Genomic DNA, 23,752 nt, shown 5'->3' on the forward strand with positions numbered 1-23,752 from the left:
CGGATGTTCAGTGCCCTCCAAAATATGGTGATGGTAGAGAGAAATTAGTTATTTTTTGCTGTATACTTACTGCAATTTCGATCAAAATATGAATATGAAACCGATGTACAGCTTTTATTTCATCAGAATTGATCAGAAATTGATCTCTCATTTTTCTACATTGTTATGCACTTAGCATGACTAACAGTATTTGATTGTTGGTTTAGTTATTGTGAACCTGACAACCTTAGAACCTGGGTTCTTAACTGCAGCTACAAATTGGCTGAGTGAATAGTCGGTTTGCGCGCCTTCTGTCCTTAACCTACCCACGCCATAGCTTCCTTGGAGCCTGTCTTAGTGACCGTAACCAACAACAGATCCAACAGAATGGATTCGACTTAACATTGCACTGGCGTTAACGTTAAAGGTAAATAGGCTACATGTTCTATAGCCAACAAACTGGTCGTTCACTTGTCGTTAAAATATTCTTGATGGCGTACGCATATTGTTGCAGTGTAGGTTATGTTATAGATAGGATCCTGGTGCATCTTCATTGATTCTTCGATTAACTTCTCGCTGTCTGAAATTCCTGGACCTTAAAACCCCAGAAACTGGAAAAAAATGGAAGTATTGGGGGAGTACAAGTGTCGTAACTGTGACATGGTTTTTCGGTCCCTCGCACTTCTGGACAAACACAGAGAACACTTCTGTATCGGCAGCGACATCGGAGACCCTCTCGTTTTAAAGCGGGGACAGCCCCAGTTTATGGAACCGGAGGGAAGCAACTTCAAAGGAGGGCCAAAAAAGGCGGAGACCCCTAATTTCAAGAAGGTAATTACATTCACTGAGGTAACACGCGGAAAATATGCCCCTTCGATATAAAAAAAAGGCTTTTACAGTTTTCTTAAAACATGTAACATGGAGCTAATCCTGATCCTGATCTGCGCTAGTAGCCTATGTCAATTCACAACTTGTGCTGGTCTTCATTCAGTACCCCTGTACCCAATATTTGGAGGAAAGTTGTGTTACGCGAACAGGCTGTATAACAGAAAGGTCACATTTTAAGGTGATTCATTAAGCAGTTTTCTCCCTGTTAAATCGTGTAGCCTTATGAAATTATGTGCTTTTTTTCCAATTAGATAATTTTGTTTTTTTCAGTGCGTCAGTGACCTGGATGATGTTGCCAGGTACTCACGATTGAAAACAATGAAAGCATTTCTTGTCGTAGACTTTATTCATATTATAATTAGATTTTTAGGCTACATTTAACTGTTCAACGTGGAGGGGACAGAGCGTGCTCGACTCGAGGTAGCCTAATCAGTTTATCAGACGGTCGATTACATTAGACCCCTCTTCCTGATCGTTGTCAAGACAAATATCACGTGATGTTTTACACACCCAATGACAATGCTAGACACAGCGCAGGTATAGTATAATATTCAAGGGAAGCTGGACTTAGATTTCACAGAACGTGAGCATTTTGTATATCTCGATGGTTTCCTAATCTTTTTTGGTTGTGTCTGTAAAATCCATATGAATATAATTCAACAAAGGCTGCGCGCTTGCATAAATATTTAAATGACTGGTGTCCCCTCACACTCTAGGGACAACCGTGGGCAGTCCTTTCGTGGCTTAAGAGTGTAACATTGATTAGTGTAACTGGAGTTTTTGAATGTCATCCACAACATATGTCCAGGTTTTCCACTTTGTGACAATGTCACTCCTGGTATTTACTCCACGCCTTTGCGTCAGAGAGAGCAGAAGAATGAGCAGGCCAGGCTGCAGAGATGGCGGGAACGGGCTGAAGACAGGGACTGGCGGTCTCGGAAAGAGGAGGACCCAGGCCCTGGTGGGTCGGACAGCCTCACCCTGAGGAAGCTCACAGAGGAGGTGACTGAAGCTGGTTCTGCTGGATGTTATTCACACCGAACATGTAGCTATTCCTAATTCAGCACTTGCATTGAATTGCTTGCTTTTTGTTTTGCTTTTGGGGTTGAAGGTGCATCATACAGAGAATCCATTCATCGAATGTTGTGTAAAGTATCCTGCTTTATCAGTCTGTGTACCCCTCTGTGACGAGAGATGGGCACACAGCTGAGACAAATGGAACTGATAGTAACTCACTTTCCCACGATGAAGGACTTTAAGTGTTTTTGGTGGATTGAACTGTTAATCAATGATTGGTTAGGCCAGCAGCGCTCAGATATGAAATGAACGCCTCTGCCATTGCATTGTTTCCTGTCAGTTTCACAAGCTCAGGATGTCAATCGAGGAGAGCATGCCTACCCTTCCCACATGGGCTGCCGAGGTGATTTTTAACCCCTGTTTGATCTCAAGCCAAATATCTACCTTTAGCACGACTTCCTGGTTTCCGTTATGGGTCCTGTCTTCATCACCTGAAATTTATAGCGTTGCACAGTTCCTTTCTTACATGGAATTAAATGAAAGTAAATTGAAGTGTGTAAAATACATCTTGAATGAGAGAGAGGTCATAGGCTAAATGAGGGTTCTGGCCTGCTCTTTGGGGGTTCAGGCCTGGTGTTTACTCTCTTTTTCTCTTTTTGCTCTGTCTCTTGCCTTGCTACTCTGTAAAGTGTCTTTGTGACAGTTCTCTGTAAAAAAAAAAAACGCGCTATACTTATAAAATTGCATTGAATTGAATTAAATGTGGCCAGATAGTAGGAAATAGTCTGATGGTCTGCGTTTGGGGTGTGCGGGTTGCCCCCCCACACAGGCGTCCAAAGAGCCCAGCCCCAGGAGGCCGTGGGAGCAGAGCGACAGAGTGCGGGAGATGGCCGAGAGACACGAGCGGCAGCTGGCCGAGATTCAGGCGCACAACCGCCGGCTGGAGCAGGAGAGGGAGGGTGAGCGAGCCACAGCCCCTGTCCGCGGGGCATGTCCGTACCGCGGAACACCGTGTCTGGCTGGGGCTGTTTGTTCAATATCCTCGAATCTAAAGGAGACACGTTCTGCTTGATGGTCTGCTCCAAAGCGGTTTATTCAGTTGTGCCTCTCCAGTTGTTTTTATGTTGTCTTCTCATTGTTCTCACCTTTGGTTTTCCTGGAAATTCATGCACTCATAGACCCATGTCTCTCTGTACTGTACATGTGTGACAAACAATAGCGCGTGCGTCTTCATTATCAAATTGTATGTTTAAATAACTGTGTGTGTGTTTGTCGGGGAGGGTGTGTGTGCACGCTCACGTGCTCGTCCGTGTTCGCGTGTCAGAGATTGGGAGGAAGCTGGCGGAGTTGGCGGGCAGGGGCAACGCCGCCAACCTGGAGAAGCTCCTGCTGGAGCTGCAGCAGCAGGAGGAGAGGAATGAAGAGGCGCTGCAGCACATTCAGGGCCAAATCCAGACTCTGCACCAGCAGCAGGGGTGAGGGTGTGGGTGCGGGTGCGGGGGCAGGCCAGGGGCCACGGCTAATGAAATGAAAGTGCTATAAATGTTGTTCCGGTAGCATTTTCAACCACAGCAGCCTCTTCCTTGCAACGAATCGCAATGGTTTTGTTCACACTGACGGTGCGTGCGTGGGTGCTATTCAATTTATCTCTCGACCTGCTTGGCATGAACCTGTCTGTGACTGATTTGGGTGCGCGCTTTCTGTTTTGCTTATCGCGAGGTAGAGGAAAAAGAAAGCCAGCTGGAAGGTCTTGATTACTCAAAATTTGGGTTGCTGCTATGCTCCGTCTTATCAGGGCCAGAGAAGCCGGGAACCGCCCGGACTCTCCCAGCTTTGGGCCGCACGAGGAGAGGAAGACGCAGCACATGACCTTTGACCTCTTTTCCGACGGGGACGGCCGTCTCTCCAGCCAGATTAGGTCGGGTTCCTTTCTCTTCGACGGCCATTTGCAATGCACCGGCACACTTGGAGCTTAGATCAGAGGGTACAGGAAAAGAGTGTGCTTCCGAAACCAAATATAAATAACCAGTAGTACTAATACATGTTGTTAAGAATAGATGAAATATTTGCAGTAACCTCTGATTGCCCCATCACTGCCTTAGTGCCATTCAGAGGTGTAGATGTTGAAAGCTGAGATGAGAGAGGACGTGGTCTGGTTTAACTGGGCTTTCGAATGATGTCATGAGAGAGGAGGCGGTCTGGTGTAACCGGGCTGTTGAATGATGTCATGAGAGAGGAGGCGGTCTGGTTTAACTGGGCTTTTGAATGATGTCATGAGAGAGGAGGCGGTCTGGTGTAACCGGGCTTTTGAATGATGTCATGAGAGAGGAGGCGGTCTGGTGTAACCGGGCTGTTGAATGATGTCATGAGAGAGGACGTGGTCTGGTTTAACCGGGCTTTTGAGTGACGCCGAGCTTTTTTTTGCCCGTGTGGGCGTGACAGAGCGCTGCGGTTGGCCTACATGCAGTCCGGCGGCGCCGACCCGGTGGTTCTGGCCCAGATGCACGACCTGCAGGCTGAGGCGCACATGCTGGAGTGGGCCAAGCCCAGAGCCCAACTCAAGGGCGGGAAAAGGAGTGAGTGCTGTGTTTTTTTTTTCCTGCCGTACTTTTCGAGGCTCTGGTGGCTCATGGCTCATTGTTATTCAGTGCAACCTGTAAAACTGTGTCTGCTGTGTCCTATTTCACCAAAGGGAGACGCGCTTTTCTCAGGCAGAGGTTTTGTTTCCTGTTTCTCTTTTTAAAATTTTTTTATTTAAGTAAAAAATAATTTGTTAAAAAGGGTGACAAAAAAAGTGAAAGTTCAAAGTAAAAGTTTTTCTATGGCCCTTTGTCTTAACTTTGACTGTTACCGTATCATCCTTCCTGAGGCCGACCGTGTGTGTGTGTGTGTGTGTGTGTGTGCATATGAGTGTGTGTACTTGTGTCCCCCTCCACTCACTACTTTAGAGGGACAGCAGGGAAATGCCCCGATCCTCTCCTTTTTACACCCCTCCCCCAGGATCGAAGCCCTCGCATCGGGTGCTGGACGCCGAGCTGCTGTCGGTGGAGACGGAGAACCAGCGGCTGGAGGAGGAGATCCTGAGGATCCGGCTGGCCAGGGAGAGGCACAGAGGGGAGGAGGGTAGGCGCGCTCCCCTGCTCAAGCTGCCTCGAACAGGGGGGAGCATCGTCAACGGTTCTCCTGTGCAGTTGGTGTCGGTTAATGCGGTTACGTGAGGCTAATCAGCGCTGCTGCTTCAGGATTTCCTCCTGCTCTTAACGCCTGTTCCAGCAGCAGTCGGGGCTGAACTACAGCAAGTCCAGAGGGAACAAATTCATCAGATGGCAACCGTGCAGGCGGAGATAGAGTATCTTCGCAGAGAGGTGGAGAGGGCCAAGGACTTCCCCCGAGAGCGCAGGCAGGCTCCTCCCCCGCCTCCTCCGCCCCCTTTCCCACCCCCTCCGCCCGTACTTCCCCTGGATCAGATGCCTGCTCCGCCTACCCTGGTATGCCAGCTCAGTCCCTCTAATCTAAACCTCAGGTTTCCACGTTTTCTGCTCTGCTTATGCTGGATTTTCAGGCACTATGAGAGAGAGAGAGAGATACTACATTGTGTTGGTCACGTCTCTTTTCTCTGTCCTCTCCTCTCCAGGAGCAGGCCGGGCCCCACAATGCCATGCAAGGCAGGCCTGTGCTGGACCCCCTGGAATCCCTGGGCCCTGCTCCTTATGACCCTGGGTGAGCTCTAGTTCCTCACCCACTGCTGGCGGTAAAGCCTTCTGTATCCTAGCGCATTCTCATAGCTCGTTTCTGGACAGTTACCGGGTTAAATAAGGCAATAAATCTAGTCTCAGGTGGATTCAGAATACATCGATTTTGGCTTTGAATTGAGGTTCTTCATGCACTGCAGTAGTCCTCTGTCTCAGTCGGGAGTGAATATAATTTCACCCGGTCAGTTCCTTTAGATTTCTCAGTCACCGGGCTGATGCGTAGTTCTGCGTGCTGCTGCAGGGCGGGCTTCGTGATCTTCTACGACTTGGTCCTGGGCCTGGAGGCCACCCTGCGGACGGTGCGGCTGGTGGTGGGTCTGTACGCCGGAGGTCACGACCTTGGGCGCCCCACCCACCTGCCGCCCGTCCCGTGCCAGCCGGGCGGAGGCCTGCCCTACGTCAGCGCCGTGCCCGCGGGAAACTTCGCCACGCTGTCCGTCAAACAGCCCGTACCCAGGTAACTGGGCTTTGGGGTCCCACGTGGTACCGTGTGCCCATTTTGTCATTCTGTCCGGCAAGATTTTAGGATGAGAAATTCAGTAACTGCACTGGTGAGAGATCAACGCTCAACGTTTCTGAGGTAAGATAATACTGAAGATTCAAATGTGTGAGCGTCTGTCTTCATCGGTGATATGGTATTACATGCTGAAGGTAACTTTTGTTACGGTAGTGGGGCATCCGCACCAAAGGCTAACTGCTGTCCTAGTGTGAGGGCACAAGTGTGAGGGAGAGAGGCACCTACCCGAGAGAACACGTGAATGATTTCTCAATTAACTTGCAGCAAGATGGAAACCTCTACTTAACATCTTAAAATTAAGACACAATGCTTGAACTAATGAATACAGAGCACAAGACGGTGTGATTAATACAAAATATAAACATAAATAACATTAAATATAAACTAAATGAAAAGCTATGTGACTATGGGCCCAAGAGGTACCCTCGCCAAAGGTATACAGGTAAACTAGAGGAATTGTCAACCATTTCTATTTAGAATGCTATTCCTAACGAATCAGCCGTCCGTTATTTGTCTTGCTGTGGCTCGTGGCGTTGCGTAGGCCTCGCTGTGGCGCAGCTCCAGGATGTGGTCGTGCCTGGCTCACGGTCTGCCCTCCCCGCAGGATGCAGCCCTCTTCCTCCCTCGCGCTGGTGGTGGAGGTGCAGGCCGCCGGGGGTCTGGACCCCTACGGCCAGGAGATCCAGCGGCTGGTGTCTCGGGGCTGGGCGCAGCTGGACCTCTTCGACGCGCACAATCAGGTCCGGAGCGGCCACTGGAGGCTGCCCGTCCGCGCGCTCCCCGTCCGGCCCTCCCTCGGCACCGCGCAGCTGAACGCCGTCCCCCAGGTGAGGTTGCCACGGAAACGGCGCGCCCGCGAGTCAGAGTCGGTCACGTGACCCGCGCGGGGCGGCTGGCCTTCATCGCCTCGCCTGTTTGTGTGCCCAGGTGGGGAACGTGGAGCTTTGCCTGCGGGTGGCCAACGCTCGGGACGGAGACGTGCAGTCCCTGGTGAACGTCGAGCCCGGCAACGCTGCCCAGTATAAATATCCCTCAGTGGTACATCAGCGCATCTTCCACCAGCTCTTCTCCTCTGTCTCTATTCAGCAGTGTCTGTTGTACAGATGGATCATTTCTGTAAGATGTAATAAATGTAGGTGTATTAAAAATCACCGGACTGGATTTTCTCCTGACTCTAGTAAATCGATTACTTTTGTGTCAGTTTTTTTCCACTTGGGATTGCATTGAATTTTCAGTTGTGCGTAGAATATTGTTTTCTGTAAGGTTTGATAAGCTGTTGGTGTAGAGATTCAGGATGCTAATAACGTTCTTTTTCATCACAGGTATCTGCTCGACCCATGGCTTTCTTGGGAAACCCGCCCCCTCCCCTCACTACATTAAAGCCTTCAGCCAATCCTTACCTTTCTCTCCTTCCCCCAACCGATCACGTGGATCCTCCACCAATGGAGGGATCCAATCAGAGGTGAGAAAGAGAGATGAAATCCACCCCCACCTGAGTATGCACCCTCACTCCTTATTCATCAAATTTAAATAGACCTTAATAAGTACCCCCCTTTCTTCAAGTTAATTACCCAATCAGGCCACTTCAGAACTCTTCCAGAGTGACTTTTGAATCCAAAGCCTTCTTTTGTGTGGTATCTTGTAAGGTTATTGGGTAGACATTAGTATGAGTGCATTTAATGTGAGCAGCATAGATTTTATATGGGTTTTAAGACACTACTGGAAAGATCTCAAGTGAAGAACTCAAGACCACTGCATGGATGTAATTACCATAGTACAACTTGTTTCCTGAAGTTCTTCTACATCAGATTGGAAACAAAGAACTCTGGTGGAATTTGATTCATGGCTAGAATCTGCTGTCGTTAATAAAAGCTTGGACTGGTGATGCTGTTGTCAGCCCAAGGTTAATAGTGTAGTTCTAAATGGCAGAAATTCACACAGTTGAATTAATGGCATTGAAAATAGGCCAGTTGAAAAAGATGCTAAATTCATCTTCAGTTAGACAAATCCTGTATCTGAACTAAATGATTTGGCCGTTTGTGTTCGTGTGTGGTCTGGCAGCATGCCTGCATGCTACTGGCTGGCATGCGCACTCAATGACGATCAGGAAAGATGAGTGACAGGGAGGGCGTGTTACAGTCGCTCGCCCGGTGGTGGGTTGGAATCTCTCTCACCTCTGTGCTTGATTGTCCTGTGTTCGCTAATGAAGCAATGCAAGCGTGGGAATGATTCAGCTTTTAATCTTCAAGCTCCATTTTCAGTTTGGTAATTTCACAATGATAAAGTTCAGCGCATTAACACTTACTACTTTCTTTCAGCACAGACTACTCCTGTCTCCTTGTGGTTATCTTTACGTCCCACTTCCTGTCAATGCTTCATTGTGCTTTGCACTCTGGGAATCACAGGTTTCAATACAGGGGGAAACTTCATGCATAATCATTAATCATTCATTGGCTACTGTGATGTTTGATTCCACCTAATAATACTTTAGAACCTACGTGATCTGATTTTGTGCCTTACAATGTGTGTACTGTCCTGTTTACCCAATGCTAACTTGACTTTCTCGGTGATTGGTGATTGACAGCTGCTCTTACTGTAGTGATTTGATATGATTGGCACCCTGCTGTCCTCGGGGCTTTCTACCTTCCCCGCCTTTGCTTTAAGCAGTGAAGCCCGTGGGGGTGTTTGACCCCTCCCGACCACTGCTGCCGTAAGGCTGGCTAACGTAAGTGAGATTCGCGCTGGGGCTCTGAGAGGGCTATGTGGGCTGAGCGCTAACTCTTGTCTGTACCGCTGGTCGGCTTGTAGCGAGGCTGCGGCGCCCTCACGCTCCGGACCTGTGGCGAGCGGAGGAGGTGGAGGAGCAGAAGGGGGGATGGGCGTCGTTGTGGACAGAGTGAAGGGGGCGCCCCCGGGAGAAGGCGGGCTGCGGCTGACGGGGTACAGCCAGAGGACCGGTAAGGTGAGTAACGGGGCGGGGTCCAGGCTGGGGGGTACAGCCAGAGGACCGGTAAGGTGAGTAACAGAGCGAGGTCCGGGCGGGGGGTACAGCCTGAGGACCGGTAAGGTGAGTAACAGGGTGGGGTCCGGGCTGGGGGGGTACAGCCAGAGGACCGGTAAGGTGAGTAACAGGGTGGGGTCCGGGCTGGGGGGTACAGCCAGAGGACCGGTAAGGTGAGTAACAGGGCGGGGTCCGGGCTGGGGGGGTACAGCCAGAGGACCGGTAAGGTGAGTAACGGGGCGGGGTCCGGGCTGGGGGGTACAGCCAGAGGACCGGTAAGGTGAGTAACAGGGTGTGGTCCGGGCTGGGGGGGTACAGCCAGAGGACCGGTAAGGTGAGTAACAGGGCGGGGTCCGGGCTGGGGGGGTACAGCCAGAGGACCGGTAAGGTGAGTGCCAGGTTGGGGACCGGGCTGGGGGGGTACAGCCTGAGGACCGGTAAGGTGAGTAACGGGTTGGGGTCCGGGCTGGGGGGGTGCAGCCTGAGGAGCGGTAAGGTGAGTAACGGGTTGGGGTCCGGGCTGGGGGGGTTGAAAATCTTGGGGATGGTTAGATTGGGGTTGGTGCGGTGCCGAAAGTGGGGGAGGAGGTGCCCCCGTCCTGACAGGCCCCTCCCTCTCTCCTGACCCGCTTCAGGTGCTGCTGTTCGGAACCTCTGGAGTGCTCTGCTGCACCTCCACGGTGCTGTCCTCCATCAAACACGGGGACTTCATCTTCGGGGAGCAGCGGGTACGCCTCCCCCCTGCACCCCTCACCACAACTCAAGGAACTCCAAAGGGTCTTTTAGAACGACATCATGCATCCTGGGGCTGTATGTCTGTGTGTGTGACCAGGTTATTTAAAAAGTATATGTTTTTAATCTTATTTTCGTGTCGGTTGGCAAAACATAACATTTCTGTAGAAGCTGCTTTGGAGTTGCTTGAAGTATTTTCTTACGTACACTTATACACAACATACACTTCATGTTACTCCATATAATGCCCAATCCCAGGCAGCAGGTCATCAGAAACGAATGCTAAGCATCTAAAATGTCCTTTATTGCGCACAGGAACTGTCTGGGCTAATCAAAAACACACAATAAGATTTAAACACGGTTCTTCGTCAAGAACTCCCGATGTACGCTGCTATGGTTTACACTTGTAGAGTTCTCTTTCTTACTATGCTGTGCTAATAGGCAAGTCACATTATTAACGGTCTGTGGTCCTGTGGTCTGTGTGTGTGTGGTGTGTGTGTGGACATGCCTGGGTTAGTGTGCGGGACGTGCGCTTTGAAGCTCTGCTCCTGTGTGCGTCCTCAGATCAGCTTCTGCCCAGCCGAGCCCCAGGAGGACATGGTGCTGATCCTGCGCTTCTACCACTGGCCTGGAGGGGGCGGCGTAGAGCCCGGGAGCCTGGTGGAGCAGAAGAGTCGGGCTCCGTGGGAGCGGGACGGCGTGGTGGGGAACCTCGCCAAGCAGGAGGAGTGCGCGTCCGCCTGGGGGGTGATCAGGCTCACCCGTCCCGTGGCTCCAGGTGAGTGGCTGCTGGCCAGACTTCAGGCTAAAAATGAACCTAAACATATGCTTCCGTACCAGCTTCTAATTTAGCTCTTTAATGGCACTGACCTGTAAACATCCCACGGAAGGTGTTGTTTCATATCATTTGAAATCCGTATTGTTTGTTGAGCCATTTTGGTGTGCTTCTGCGTTCCTGCTGAATAGTACTTTGAATAGTCTTTGGAGTACGTCTTTTTGTATGTCGCTTTGGATAAAAGCATCTGCCAAATAAATGTAATGTAATGAATAGAGGAATAACACTTCAGCGGTTCGGTGACGTTTGCGTGCATGTTCGACAGAAAGAGAGCGAGTATCGCGCCAGAGACGGGATCAGCATACGTTCAGCTGCGCGGCCGCTGTGGTCTGATTGTACTGACCCCCCGTGTCCCGTTTCCCTGACAGCAGAAAAAAGAGCTCCTGGCCGAGAGGTGACATGGAACACCGGCACCCACACGGTGCCCCTTTACCACGTGCCAGTGCCACCCGCCATCGCCCTCACTGCCCTGGTAAAACCTCACCACCTCACTGCCAGCGCGCAGAGCACTGCCCTGCTAATGTTCGGTCTACAAAGTTTCAGTTACTAGTTGCAATATTTCCTAAAGCCTGGATTTTAAACAGGGGGTTCCAGGTGCCTGTAGGGGGTCCCTGGCCATATCTATACTGTAGATTTCGGGAATTGCTTCAAAATAGAAAAACCCTTTTTTTAAATGCAACCCTTGTAACATGAGATGGGGGTCCCCTGGATGCCTTTGAGCCTGGCTGGGGGTCCCTGGGATCAGAAAAGGTTGAAAATTTGTGTCCTAAAGTATTTGGACCCAAAAAAGGCGAAGACAACCATAAGAACAAATAATGTTGAGTATTTATCTTTCAAACAAAGAATAACATCATAAACTTACTAACATCACCTGTTACTGGTTTTATGAGCCTTCATTGCTTTTTGAAACATATTTTCCTGATTAGCTATGTGTTGGTTTGTTTTCCTGTCCTTAGCCTGATTGGCTATGTGTTGGTTTGTTTTTCTGTGCTTATCTTAGCCTGATTGGCTATGTGTTGGTTTGTTTTCCTGTCCTTAGCCTGATTGGCTATGTGTTGGTTTGTTTTCCTGTCCTTAGCCTGATTGGCTATGTGTTGGTTTGTTTTCCTGTCCTTAGCCTGATTGGCTATGTGTTGGTTTGTTTTCCTGTGCTTATTTTAGCCTGATTGGCTGTGTTGGTTTGTTTTCCTGTGCTAATTTTAGCCTGATGATAGCCTGGTAAAGCCTTTTGCGCCCTATGGCAATGCTGCGGCCCGTCTGCATATCTACAGTGGGGAGGCGCCTCTCTTCCCGTTCCCCCCAGAGTCCCCCCTCCCCCCCCACGCCTCTCCAGAGTGGCCTCAGGTCAGCTGCCTCCTGCCTTATCTGCAGCCACACCCCCACACTGAGGAACCACTGCACCTGCAAATATGCAAATAACCACCTCAGTTAGCTAAAAGCTCTTTCTTATTTCTTAAGTTAAATTGGTGTGTTTTCCTTGCTGGGATAGATTTTAAACCTGTTACATCAATAACATCTGTTAAAACAACAAGGGGAGTTGATGTTTTCACTGCATATTTCAATGCGTGAAATGGTTACATTTGCATATTGAGAATCGTGGCATTGTCTCAAACCGAAATGGTCCGAGTTCCATCCTAAGCGCTGATGTCTCCAGGGGGCGTACATCTTTCGGGAAAGGGAGACCCCCCCGGTGCGCCCCTTCCTCTCAGGGGACGGGTTTGACCTCTACATCGACGGAGCGCGCTTCCTGCCGGACTGCGTGACCGTCAGCAGGGTCACCGGACGCATCTTCGACCGCCACTACAACCAGTGAGTCAGGAGACGCTCAGACACTCAGGGGGCGGGGGGCTTCATTCCTCTGGCTTTTAAAAGCTGTGCTATTGTAGTACCGTAGTACACAGTTTCACGCATACGCAAATGCACCCTTTAGAAGAAATTGTTGAAGTTGATGTTCTTAAATTGCCATTGGGTAACCCCCCCCCCCGGTGTTGTTGGTTTTCTCAGAGTGGGGCCAGACATTTCCACAGGGATAGACCTGAACAGTAACATCTTCGAGCCGGTTTACAACGAGAGGGTGGAGATTCGCTGCCTGAACATGCCCCCATCAGCAACACTTTTACTGAAGGTGAGAGAGAGAAAGAGAAAAGGGGGGGGGCGTCTACATTGATGGCCTGACCTGTTGGTGGCACCTGATGATGGCTTTAACCATGTGGTTACCGTGAGGTAAATTAATATGAATATCAATTACATCTTTATCTTAATCGTCGCATTGGTGTCACAATTTCTTTCCTTCTTAATCTGTAGCTATACACTGTGGACCGTTTCAGTCTGAGAATGGTTCTGGTTGGCTGGACGGCACTCGGGCTGTTTGTGGAGTCCGGCAGTGAGACTCAGCCCAGCGTGGACACTGGTGCACTGCAGGTACTGTGTGTGTGTGTGTGTGTGCGTGGTCTTGCTGTGTGTGCTGTGTGTGGTGTTGTATGTGTGTCTCGTGTGTTGCATGTGTGTCTGTGTGTCGTGTGTCTGTGCGTGTGTGTGCGTGTGTGTGTGTGTGTGTTTTTGAGTGTTTGAGCCTGTAATTACAACGCAGCTGACTGAAGCAGCTGTAAATGAGCTCATCTTCAGCCGTGGCCTTGTCTGATCCCTTCTGCCAGATATCGCTGAACGAGGGAGCCCATCAGCTCAGGCTGTACCACACCGGCCCCGACCCTGACAAGCCCCTGTGCACCAAAGCACTGAGCTCAGCCAGCAGGTATTTCTGTGACCTCCTGCTGAATGGTGGTAAAAGTGCCTTTCAGGGAGGGTGCGACCCGCAGCCGGACGCAGGCTGATTGCTGTGCTCTTGTGCCGCGAGCGCAGGCGGGTGCCCTGTGCGACTGTGCTGGTGCGAGTGGCCGGAGTGCCTGTGGACGAGGACGGGCGAGCCCTGAGCCGAAGCCAGGTGCCCGAGGCCGACTGGGGGAAGCTGGGGCTGCTCCTGCCCCGGCCGGGGTACTCCGAGGGGGGGTATTACTCCAGCTCAGCCAGGCCCACCCCCGGGGAGGCCTCTCTGCAGTCCGCCATGAGCCACCGGTGAGATACGCGCCGCTCCCAAAAACACGGCCGTGACCGATCCCCAATACGATTGGCCAAAATGGCCGCCGGCACGTGGAGCTGTTCCATACCTTCTTCTTTCAGGTCGGTGGTGCTCGTCCGAGAGATCGCCAGCCTAATCGCCGGAACAACCTGGGGGGCAGAGCCGGAGTCGGACGAAGAGATAAGCGATTGGATCAGGCAGAAGCTGAGCCGCATGATGGACAGCAGGCCCCAGCCAATCAACTTGAGCATGGTCTCCCGCTATGTCAGTTCTGCTGGGCTGAAAGTAAGCCGGGGGAAACCTTTTTTTTTTTTGCGAAACACACTGCGCTGCAGAAACAGGCCTTCCTGATTATCCTTACTGGGGCCTGTGTTCCAGGTGTCTGTGGACCGAGCGCTTAACCTGCCTTGGGCGGCCTTCACCCTGGGTCTGTGCACCCTGAGTCCCCCTGCTGCCTTCTACCACGGCCCGTCCTGGGTGTCATACGACCGACCCACCATTCTGCAGCAGCTGGACTTCAACAGCAGTCAGAGCTCCCCCCACTGGTCAGATGGGTTCAAGGTAACGGAACATCATAAGGCTTCATAGAACGATGATTGATAATCTTTTTTAGCGTTTCCCAGGAGACATGATCAAGCTAATGCACTAGCCTGTGAGGTTTTTATTGTCTCATAAATCAATAAATGATATGATCCTTACACAAATAAAATGATTCATAAATATTTTTCATATCTGACAAAATACTGGTTCACAAATGTGGACTCATAAACAAATATCTCCCAAACAAACAAATGTAATTATACATTTTGATTTCTTGATTACGTGTTATTTTGCCTGAAAAGATTTGCCAGTCTATGAGCGTTCATTTGACAGCGAGTCTATGTGCATTTAAGCATCGCCTGGCTCGTGGAATCGCTTGCGTTCTTTCAAGATGTTTCTGACCCCAAGACTGGGGAGCAGATAACTGTCCATTAACATCGCAGAGGGAGTGAAACCGTTTTTTTAAAAAGCAGCTACATTTGCTCAGTGTCACGACCTGAAAAGCACCCGGTGCTCACCGAGCGTTTCTGGACCGCAGTCTTTCCCCAGGCGGGTTCACCACCAGCACCTGACCGCCATCGTGCACCTGCATGAGGTTTCCGTGCGGGCCACACACGACCCCGCCGGTGCCCAGTCACCCAGGGGGCAGGAGACCCTGACTTACAGCCTGGGTAAAGAGTCCTGGGCAGCTCTGCCCATCTTCACCCGGGGGTACTGCCATACAGCTCACTACCAGCTGCCCCTATATCAGGGTTCCCCTTCACAGGTCAGTAGGGGTGGATTACAGCACTAATAAAACGCCAAATGAAATTAATTTCCCAGGCAGAAATGAACCGTTTCTGCTCTTACCCAGGCTGCACTTAGTGCCCTGGCCCATGGGGAATGCCAGCTGGTCTTGGAAGATCTGAGACTGAAGGGTCAGGTGTGTTGATTTTTAAACATCTCAAAGTGTTGGCATGGGTAATAGAGGCGGATGTCATTTCATGTGAAGATCTGCACATTGATGCAGTCAGGTGTGTATGTTTCAAGTACCAGTATGGATGGCCTATAGGGATCATTTCATGTGAAACCACATTAGCGTGCGACGGTCAGAGTAGCAGAGGATCCATAACCGTCTGTCTGGCAGGTCCAGCTGCTGAAGGGAGCGTCCGTTTTCGTGAGAGTGGTAGACGGCCGTAGGTGTGAAGAGCTGGAGCAGAGTGAGGACAAGGTGAGAACCTCACACTGACTGGCTGGATACAGCATTTTATTTTTGATTTTAACAGGTAAAGCCAAACCAGTGCAGTAGCTTAGAGAAACTTTTTGGGATATTTGCTTTTTGGAATTAAAAATTTATTTAACCCAGTTAAGACAAGAAGGTGGTGCAGTGGGTAGCACGGTCGCCTCACAGCAAGAAGGTTCCTGGCTATCGAACATGGATCAACCCGTTCTCCCACAGGACAGAGACGTCTCCCAGCTGCCCCCAGATCAGATGGACTCGTACAGCCCCCAGGGCAACCGCACCCCCCTCTCACAGCTCATACCCCCCTCCTGCACAAAGGACTCCTTCGCCAGCAAACTCACCGCCAAGTTCACACAGGTAGGAACAAAAGCCTCACCTGACTGGATATTCCACACACAGCAGAAAGCATTAATTGGGCATCTTTTGTGCCATTTGTTGCAGCTCGTTTACCAGACTCTGGGACCCTCCACTGAGCTCGGCCAGCAAAACCTCCTGCGACTGTGACGGAAGGCAGGCCACTGGCTGAGCGTCACTGCTCCCTCCTCAAATGTTCCTGCACCCAAATCCCACCCCCCTGTGAAATCATGTACAGAGATGTAATGAGCAAAAAACCACAATAAAAATGCTTTCGAGTTTGTGCAATTTCAGAGATCGGGAGCGAGACGTTCAGTTTTGCAAATATTCTTTATTGAAACGTACTACAATTTTACAAAAAGAGGGAACAAACATTTAACATGGAAATGCCTTATTTACAACACAAAGCACAAAGATGATGGGGGGGGGGGGGGGGGGAAGGGGGCATGCTGTACTGGTTGGCCCTGCCATCTTCAGGAAGGACATCACGAGGTCTCCACGGTGGCGGACGGCTTCACTGGCTGCGGGAGGATAAAGAGGTTCAGACCGAAGAGTCTGGCGCTACAGCAGTGTGGGACAGCGAATCGTAAGAGGGAGGAAGAGCTCTGGCACCAATATAAAAAATAAAAAAAAACAGCCAAGGCATGAACCAACCAGCCACTCCTCAACTCCAGACCCCAACCCTGATTAATGGGGGTCCCGCCATTTCCTGGTGAAAGTGGTCAAGCGACCAAGCAAGACTACATCCTTCCATAAACTGGACCGGGCAACACCAGCTCCCCCAACATGCCAAACCAATGCCGCAAGCTACTGCTCCTACGGAACGGAAGTGTCAAGCCTATCCACTCGCCTCATCCTGCTCCATTTTCTCCTGGACCCCATTGCCGTTGCTGGCTGAGTCTCCGTTGCCATTAACTGTGGCTTCCTGTTTGGCCTTTTTAGCATCACTGTCCTTTACTGGGCTCTCCTCCTCTGGTTTCCTCTGTGCGGAACACAAAGCAGGACAGAAGACTCGTTAAACCTTTTTTTCCCCCCCACCACCACGCCCTTTTCTCCATCTACCTCTGCACAAGAGCACAGCCACCGGGACACCACACTGAAGCTACAGCAAACCACAGCACATGGCACAGGCCTCATTCGGTATCACAACTCCTCCTCCGCCTCCTCAAAAGGGACCACAGCACCTCACCAAACTGACCAGCCCTGGCATCACTCGCAAACCAAACAATGCAGCCTCAAAACAAAATTAAACGACCATTACCAACCACAAAAAAGGAAATTAAAATGGAAGCTCTCTGATCAGCTAGGTTAGGAGAGTTGGTTGATTTCACAGCGCATGCAGCAAGGCATTCAGCACAGCAACGGGGGCAGCCGTGCACCCAGCTGCCAGCCTAGGCCCGGGCAGGTCCCAGGGGCAGCCAGGTAAGCATGCAGATGGCACACGGACATGCGTGGCACACTGACCTTCTTCCTGACCAAGTGAGAGATGTCCAACGCGGATTTGGCGGGAGCTCCATCAGTAGGCGCCACAGCGATCTGAAACGACAGCGGCCTCCATAAGCTCCCGATCCCTCAGGGCAAAACACTCATCACCTCAGCAAGCCAACAATCAGGCCTCCAGTTTCACATTCTATAGCGTTCACACAAGACACACTGCAAAAAGTGAAGATGTAGCATCGAGGGTTACATTACCTGGCTTGGAGCGGATGAAGAGGTCCCACCATTTTCACCCGAAAATGCAGACGTGGAGGCCCCAGACTGCAAGAGAGCAATTACCCCATATCAGCTCAGCACAAACAAGAAAGGGGAAGAAATCCAAATGCATTCCATTCGCTTAGGACATAAGGAAATGAAAAGCAACGTACAACATCCTCCAATGACTACACGTGTTAATGAGACCTTGTCATGAGACCCAAGCCGTTTGGCACACTCCTCTCACCAGGGTCTGCTGTATGGCCACGGAGGCGGCTCCAGCGGTCTTCTGGCTCTCCCGGGCATCCTCCACCTTCTCCCTGATGTCCGGCAGCAGCTGCTTCAGCTCCTCGGTCTCCCGCTTCTCCTCCGCAGCGCCGTCCGCCCCCTCCGCCTTGTCGATGGCCTCCTGGAGCATTGCTGCGGAACAGACGCAAGGTCCTTCACAACCAGGCTTCGGGGCCGCTTGGAAGCGTTTGTTCACCAGGGCAGCCCGTTCATCCTGCCATAGAGGGACCTTCTGAGGCCCCAAGTCCCCCGTTCAGATGGGCCCCTTGGCCGGGGTGTAAAACCGGCCCATCGTCGCGCGTGCGCCGAGGCTACGCGCAGAAGCACAAGGCCCTCACCCAGGCGGCTCTCGATGACCTGGACGGAGCTGTTAAAGTGCTGGATGGCCTGGGCGTACTGGCCGGTGTAGCCGAAGGTCACGCCCAGCTGGTAGTGCGTCTCCGCCAACAGGCGGCTGTGGGGGGGCAGGTGCTTCAGCTGCAAGCGCAGGCATTCCTGGAAGTCCTCCAAGGCCTGAACATAATTTCCTAATTGGGGGGGGAATAAAAGTGTGACAATCAGTGAATCCCAACTGCACACTACAGAATCACCACAGCAATTGAGGGCCAAAGACCTTTACTTCAGGAACATACCCGATTCAGCTCCAACTTCCCCTAGCTTGAGGTGTGCTTGCGCTGCCATCAACTGGTCTTCTTTGCCCTCTTGCCTTTGTAAGAAGAATCAAATTCGTTTTCAGCTTCACAGTTCAAAACAAAACTGAAGTTTACTAAAGTGCGTGTTCCAGGTATAACGCATTAGGTGCACAGTGGCATTGCATCAGGCAGGAACACACTACCTTTTGTAGATGACCTTAGCCACTTCCAACATCTCCCAGGCCAACTGCAAGTTCCCCACCTCCTCTTCCTCACTCTCCTGTAAACAAAGACAGGCACATGGTGTTACACAATATACTCTCCATACGTGGGGGGGAAATCATGGGACCCATCAAGAGCACAAAGCATACCTTATCTTCAGCAGTGCCCTCGCCTTCGTCGTCATCATCATCGTCGTCGTCATCATCTACAAGTCCAAGCCAGAAGACGTTAAAATCCTTGAAGCTGCCGAACAGCTTGGGTGCCCAAGGACCAGCCCACCACAAGAGCAACAGAACACATGACCAGGCACAGCAGAAACAGATACAAGCCTCGATTAGACAGACCAGTCTGAATGGGGCATGTACCCCGAAAATCAGGGTAATGATTACAACTTAAGGCCCCATATTATACAATATACATTCTCTTATCAGCAATGTTAAAAAGTGAGCATTAACAGTGATCTTCCATTGATGAAAAACTGCGAATACCCCTTTCCTAGAACTACCTTGCTAATAATTAATGGATTTTAGATTGTTTTCTCTCAAACTGTACATTGTGTTGAGTGCAAAGGTTTGCTTCCCTGCATTTGGCTTGGGCTACACTATGCCATTAACTTTAGTATGCTTTGAGAACACTATTTGGGCTGTGCTGACTAGAACAAACTCAAGTCTGACTTTCTGGAATTTCACATGACAGTTCAGGTGGCCATTTAGAGTGTAAGCTGCACTTTCAGAGAATCGTTGGACTGCTTGTCAATTACAATTCTTTATTAAAATTTTAAAAAAAACCAACAACCCATGACCCACCAACCATGATGTGCCAGTGTACACCAATCCAACCTTCCTAAATCCCATTTCCTCTCCCAGGTGCCCTTGTTCACCCAAAAAGTGCCTTCTACACCAGTTTACCTTCACCCTCCTCCATATTTTCCTCTTCATCTTCATGAGATTCTTCCACCTCTGCCACCACCTCTCCATTCTGTTCTTCAGCTTCTTTCGCCTCACCCTTGGGAGCCGGCACCACGGCAACGCCAACCTCACCCTTCTTGGGAGATGGCACCAAGGGAACTCCGCTCTCGTCCTTAGGAGGGGGAGCCACAGGAACGTCCCCCTCATTCTTTTTGGGAGATGGAACCACAGGAACCATGTCCTGGTCCTTATTGGGAGACGGAACGACAGGAACGCCACCATCATCCTTTTTGGGAGACGGAGCGACAGGAACGCCACCATCGTTCTTTTTAGGAGAAGGAGCTGCAGGAGCTCCACTCTCATCCTTTTTGGAAGACAGAACTGCAGGAGTTCCACCCTCATCCTTTTTGGGAGACGGAACTGCAGGAGCTCCACCCTCATCCTTTTTGGGAGACGGAACTGCAGGAGCTCCACCCTCATCCTTTTTGGGAGACAGAGCTGCAGGAGCTCCACCCTCATCCTTTTTGGGAGACGGAACTGCAGGAGCTCCACCCTCATCCTTTTTGGGAGACGGAGCTGCAGGAGCTCCATCCTGATTCTTATTGGGAGATTGAGCCAAGGGAACACCACCCTTGTCCTTTGTGGGAGATTGTGCTGCTGCAGCACTGACCTCATCCGTTCCATTCACTGGTGACTTGATGACATCTTTGGCAGGGGACTGGGAAACATTCCCACCCTGTTCCTCAGTCTCCATCTTATCCTCAGCACCATCACCTTCTGTTGTTTTTTCCTTCTCTGCCATGGCATCGTAAACTTGCACCCGAAGCTCATCTCTAGTCTTCTCTGTGCAGCCATGAAACGGGCAGCACAAAACCATGGATTAAAGGACCTGCGGCTCATTCAGCACTATCCCCTCACTAATAGCAAAGCTTCAGGAAACCACAAACCAGCTGCGCCCAGTATCAAAGATGAAAGATAACATCTGAACAGTGGCCGACAAAGACTTGGACCAAAAAAAAAAAATCCTTTAACATCTGCAAGGCTTTTCTTGTCAACAAGCCAGATGTCCAAAAAGGCACCTCCCAAAACATTATACTTTATCTAGATGGCTATGCATTGTAAAAGTGACTATCTAGGTAATGGGTCATAGAATCCAATCCTTTTGGCTTTCCAGCACCAGCAACCAACCAACTAAAGCCCAAGTTCTCAACAGGGGGTCCACGGACCCCTGGGGTCCTTCAAAGTACTGTAGGGGGTCCCTGGCCAGACTTGATATACAATGACTACAGAAATATCTAAATAAAACCACAACCTTGGACCAGAGAGCGTTTAAAACCACTGGACTAAAGAACAGTTTGTTCAAGGCCTTAATTAGCTGCTGACGAGAGAAACTACAAAACACTGCGAGCCTCCAGGACTCGACTGACAGTCTTAGTCTTGCCACTTAATCACAATCACTTAAATCAGTAGAGTCAACTACAACATCCCTTCCATGCTACCAAGGTTTTACAACAGCAGTCTCCAACCCAGGTCCTGGAGAGCTACAGGGTCTGCTGGTTTTCATAGTGACTCTGCACTTCATGAATCAATTAGAGCAGTTGATTATACAGTTAACGCAACTCACCTGGTGTCTTGCGTCTCAAGTGGGTGCTGATTTTAAGGTGAAAACAAAAACCAGCAGACCCTGTAGCTCTCCAGGACAAAGGTTGGAGACCACTGCTTTACAAAGACCCCTCAATGACAGGTAATCGCATACACACCTGCTCCAGGCACAGAGGGGGCAGGGGGTAACAGGAAACAAACGTCTGTGCCAAAGACCAGGCCACAGAGCAGCCCACCGCTTCAGATACTCACCATCCAGGTTATCTGCACTCTCTATTTTAGAGTTGTCCGGCTTCTCCCCTTCCTCAGAAGACTCCTCGGGAACTCCTTCCAACGCATTCCCCAGGACCGTGTTCTCCATCCTGTAGCAAGAGCATCCAAAATGTTAGTCTGGTCTTAGTGTGCAACACAAAAGAAAGTAAAGGGGGGGGGCAGACTCACCTAGCTAGTTCCAGAAGAGACTTTCCACACAAGAAGAATGCTTCTCCACATTCATCAGCAGTGTCTCCATATTTCTCTGCTCTGTAAAGAGTTTGCAGTGAAGACAACATATTGAACGAGAGAGAAACTCCATTACAGGCCCAAATTATGGCCCAATTAAAGAGTCATTAACTGAACAAATACGCATGTTCAAGAATGACGACATTTAATGGATTTGGCCCCAGAAACGCTACCAGTACTCACAGCATGCCACAGGCCTCTTGGAACACATTAACTGCGGATACCACGTCCCCCATAACGAGATGCCGGTTTCCTGTGCCAATCAGCTTCTTGGCCTCCTCCATGACATCAGAGCTGCATGGAAGTTGGCACAGGAGTTCACACTTGACATACATGAATGTAAAAATAATGAAACCAAACAGAATGGCAAACCAGTCACTAGTGTAAGTGAGGTTAATGCAAAATATTTGCCACGTTTCTGTATTAAACTTGACTCTTCAGATCCAAGTGATAGATTTTCCAATTATTTCTATTCGGTTCCAAAAACTACATCCAGGACAAAACGTAAGTGAGAGAGTACACAAGTAGTAAGCGTCGCCGAGGGCAATTTGACATTAACCCAACAAGATAAGCGTTAAAATGAAAAAATGACTTTAGGATTGCCCACGTGGTCTATGGTTTCTATCCGACAGGAAATTCCTGAGAACAGATTCCAGTTAAGTAAAGGCAAATGATATAATCCCGCCAAGAACACAGCTAACAGTGACAGCTGATTCAATAAAATTAAACTCGTAAACAACTGGCGACCGCACTCATCCATTGGACAGCAGGCAAAAATTCGCGAGATCTCACCTGTCCGCGGCGCTTGACGAGCAGGGCTTTTCCTCCATGCTAGAAGTAAAAATAAGGTTTATCGTTTATATTCTAGTAGACAACATAGCTAATGCAATTTTTTTAAATACAAAAAAACGTAACAATCTTCAATAAATCTAAATTGGATACGTCGACAAATGCCGTCCACCAACAGGACTAACGTTGCGAAGCTGCTCGCACAAACGTCGGATGTTAAACTTCAGTTAGACCTGTACAACTGCAATAAGGACAAGTTAACATTATCAAATATACGCCTACCTTGTTCACCACCTGGCTTTTCAGTAATACCACGTTAAATTAACAGGCCAGGATTATTTTACACCAATTGCCAAGTAGTCCTGTAACGTTACTCAAGTGAGTAAAGTTAGCCAAGTTACACGTTTCTGAAAAAGCTAGCTAAAATAGTGGTGGGTCGCCAAGTTGGGCAAATGGCACACGCATTGTCAAACGCCCAGCGAACAAATTTACAGAAACAAAAACGAAACTTTACTTGCCTGGCACGAATTTCGTTACTAGCTAGCTAGCCAACGGCTAGTCTCAACATACAACGGCATTAGCTACAGAGCTGCTAAACCTTGCGTGGTCGTACGTAGCTATTAAGCAATATGCAGCTAGCCAATGCGCTGCGCAGAGCAAAATGACAAATGTGCAAAAAATAAATAGAAAAATCACAATGAAACAATAAGACCATATCATGTAACCTTCGGTAAGTCTACACCGATCCCATGCATGTTACCAGTGACGTAAAAAGTACGTCTCAGATAGCTAGTTAACGAGTCAACAGAAGCTTACGACTACAGCTCGATACGTTTTCAAACAGCGTTTTACACAGCAGGACAGAGGCCATAGCAAAGCAGAACAGGCTCCAAAGAGAAACTAAGCGGGGATCGCTACATTGTTGCTTTGTTAGCAAGATAAATTATGGTCCAAAACTACCCGAATTGCGCCCAGGGAAACTTTAAATGTTTTCTCACCTTCCTGCGCTTGAAGGAGCTGGAGTATCCTCTGGCATGTTAGCAAAACTCCAAACGTCTCAGGAAAGTACCCTTTTATTAATTATATGCTCAATACCGCGTACAGCTCTACGAAAAGATGGCAGGTTTCTTCCCCAGTTCGCTCCTTTTTCGTTGGCGCCTTTAAATACAGACACCAACCCTCACTTCCGTTGAACTTTCACCTTG

The 23,752-nt window shown here is 49.8% G+C and overlaps 2 protein-coding genes and 1 long non-coding RNA gene across 9 annotated transcripts; 2 read left to right on the plus strand and 1 right to left on the minus strand.

Annotated features, from left to right (window-relative positions):
* The first annotated feature begins 2 nt into the window (after positions 1–2).
* On the plus strand, positions 3–16,449 carry ccdc17 (coiled-coil domain containing 17). 5 transcript variants are annotated; one of them, XM_064333639.1, is made up of 31 exons: positions 3–810; positions 1,732–1,869; positions 2,225–2,287; positions 2,714–2,843; positions 3,209–3,359; positions 3,680–3,802; positions 4,327–4,460; positions 4,885–5,007; positions 5,158–5,372; positions 5,519–5,604; positions 5,878–6,093; positions 6,758–6,980; positions 7,081–7,191; positions 7,476–7,615; positions 8,962–9,115; positions 9,790–9,882; positions 10,451–10,664; positions 11,090–11,193; positions 11,925–12,065; positions 12,376–12,530; positions 12,726–12,846; positions 13,026–13,142; positions 13,376–13,473; positions 13,581–13,793; positions 13,899–14,082; positions 14,176–14,358; positions 14,876–15,103; positions 15,191–15,259; positions 15,464–15,547; positions 15,776–15,916; positions 16,001–16,449. In XM_064333639.1, the coding sequence occupies exons 1-31, from the start codon at positions 601–603 to the stop codon at positions 16,061–16,063; spliced, it is 4,425 nt and encodes a 1,474-aa protein (XP_064189709.1). In that variant the 5' UTR covers positions 3–600; the 3' UTR covers positions 16,064–16,449. The 5 variants fall into 5 exon arrangements, with proteins under 5 accessions (XP_064189709.1, XP_064189711.1, XP_064189712.1 ...); XM_064333641.1 differs by having other exon boundaries at positions 11,093–11,193; XM_064333642.1 differs by having other exon boundaries at positions 5,525–5,604.
* nasp (nuclear autoantigenic sperm protein (histone-binding)) lies at positions 16,225–23,705 on the minus strand. 3 transcript variants are annotated; one of them, XM_064333644.1, is made up of 15 exons: positions 23,546–23,705; positions 22,551–22,589; positions 21,942–22,052; positions 21,699–21,779; positions 21,510–21,619; positions 19,656–20,498; positions 18,897–18,952; positions 18,729–18,805; positions 18,526–18,599; positions 18,232–18,420; positions 17,853–18,025; positions 17,606–17,671; positions 17,378–17,449; positions 16,764–16,895; positions 16,225–16,434 (listed from the first exon to the last, which is right to left on the minus strand). In XM_064333644.1, exons 1-15 carry the CDS (start codon positions 23,581–23,583, stop codon positions 16,399–16,401), a joined length of 2,097 nt encoding a protein of 698 aa, XP_064189714.1. In that variant the 5' UTR covers positions 23,584–23,705; the 3' UTR covers positions 16,225–16,398. The 3 variants fall into 3 exon arrangements, with proteins under 3 accessions (XP_064189714.1, XP_064189715.1, XP_064189716.1); XM_064333645.1 differs by having other exon boundaries at positions 16,225–16,430; positions 16,760–16,895; XM_064333646.1 differs by lacking the exon at positions 16,764–16,895.
* Positions 18,802–19,789, plus strand: LOC135253842 (uncharacterized). Its single transcript, XR_010329696.1, has 2 exons — positions 18,802–18,944; positions 19,636–19,789. It is a non-coding gene; the product is annotated as an uncharacterized LOC135253842 (long non-coding RNA).
* Positions 23,706–23,752: the final 47 nt, after the last annotated feature.

Source organism: Anguilla rostrata, chromosome 4 (assembly GCF_018555375.3).
Source record: "Anguilla rostrata isolate EN2019 chromosome 4, ASM1855537v3, whole genome shotgun sequence".
In the NCBI taxonomy this organism is placed as follows: domain Eukaryota; kingdom Metazoa; phylum Chordata; class Actinopteri; order Anguilliformes; family Anguillidae; genus Anguilla; species Anguilla rostrata.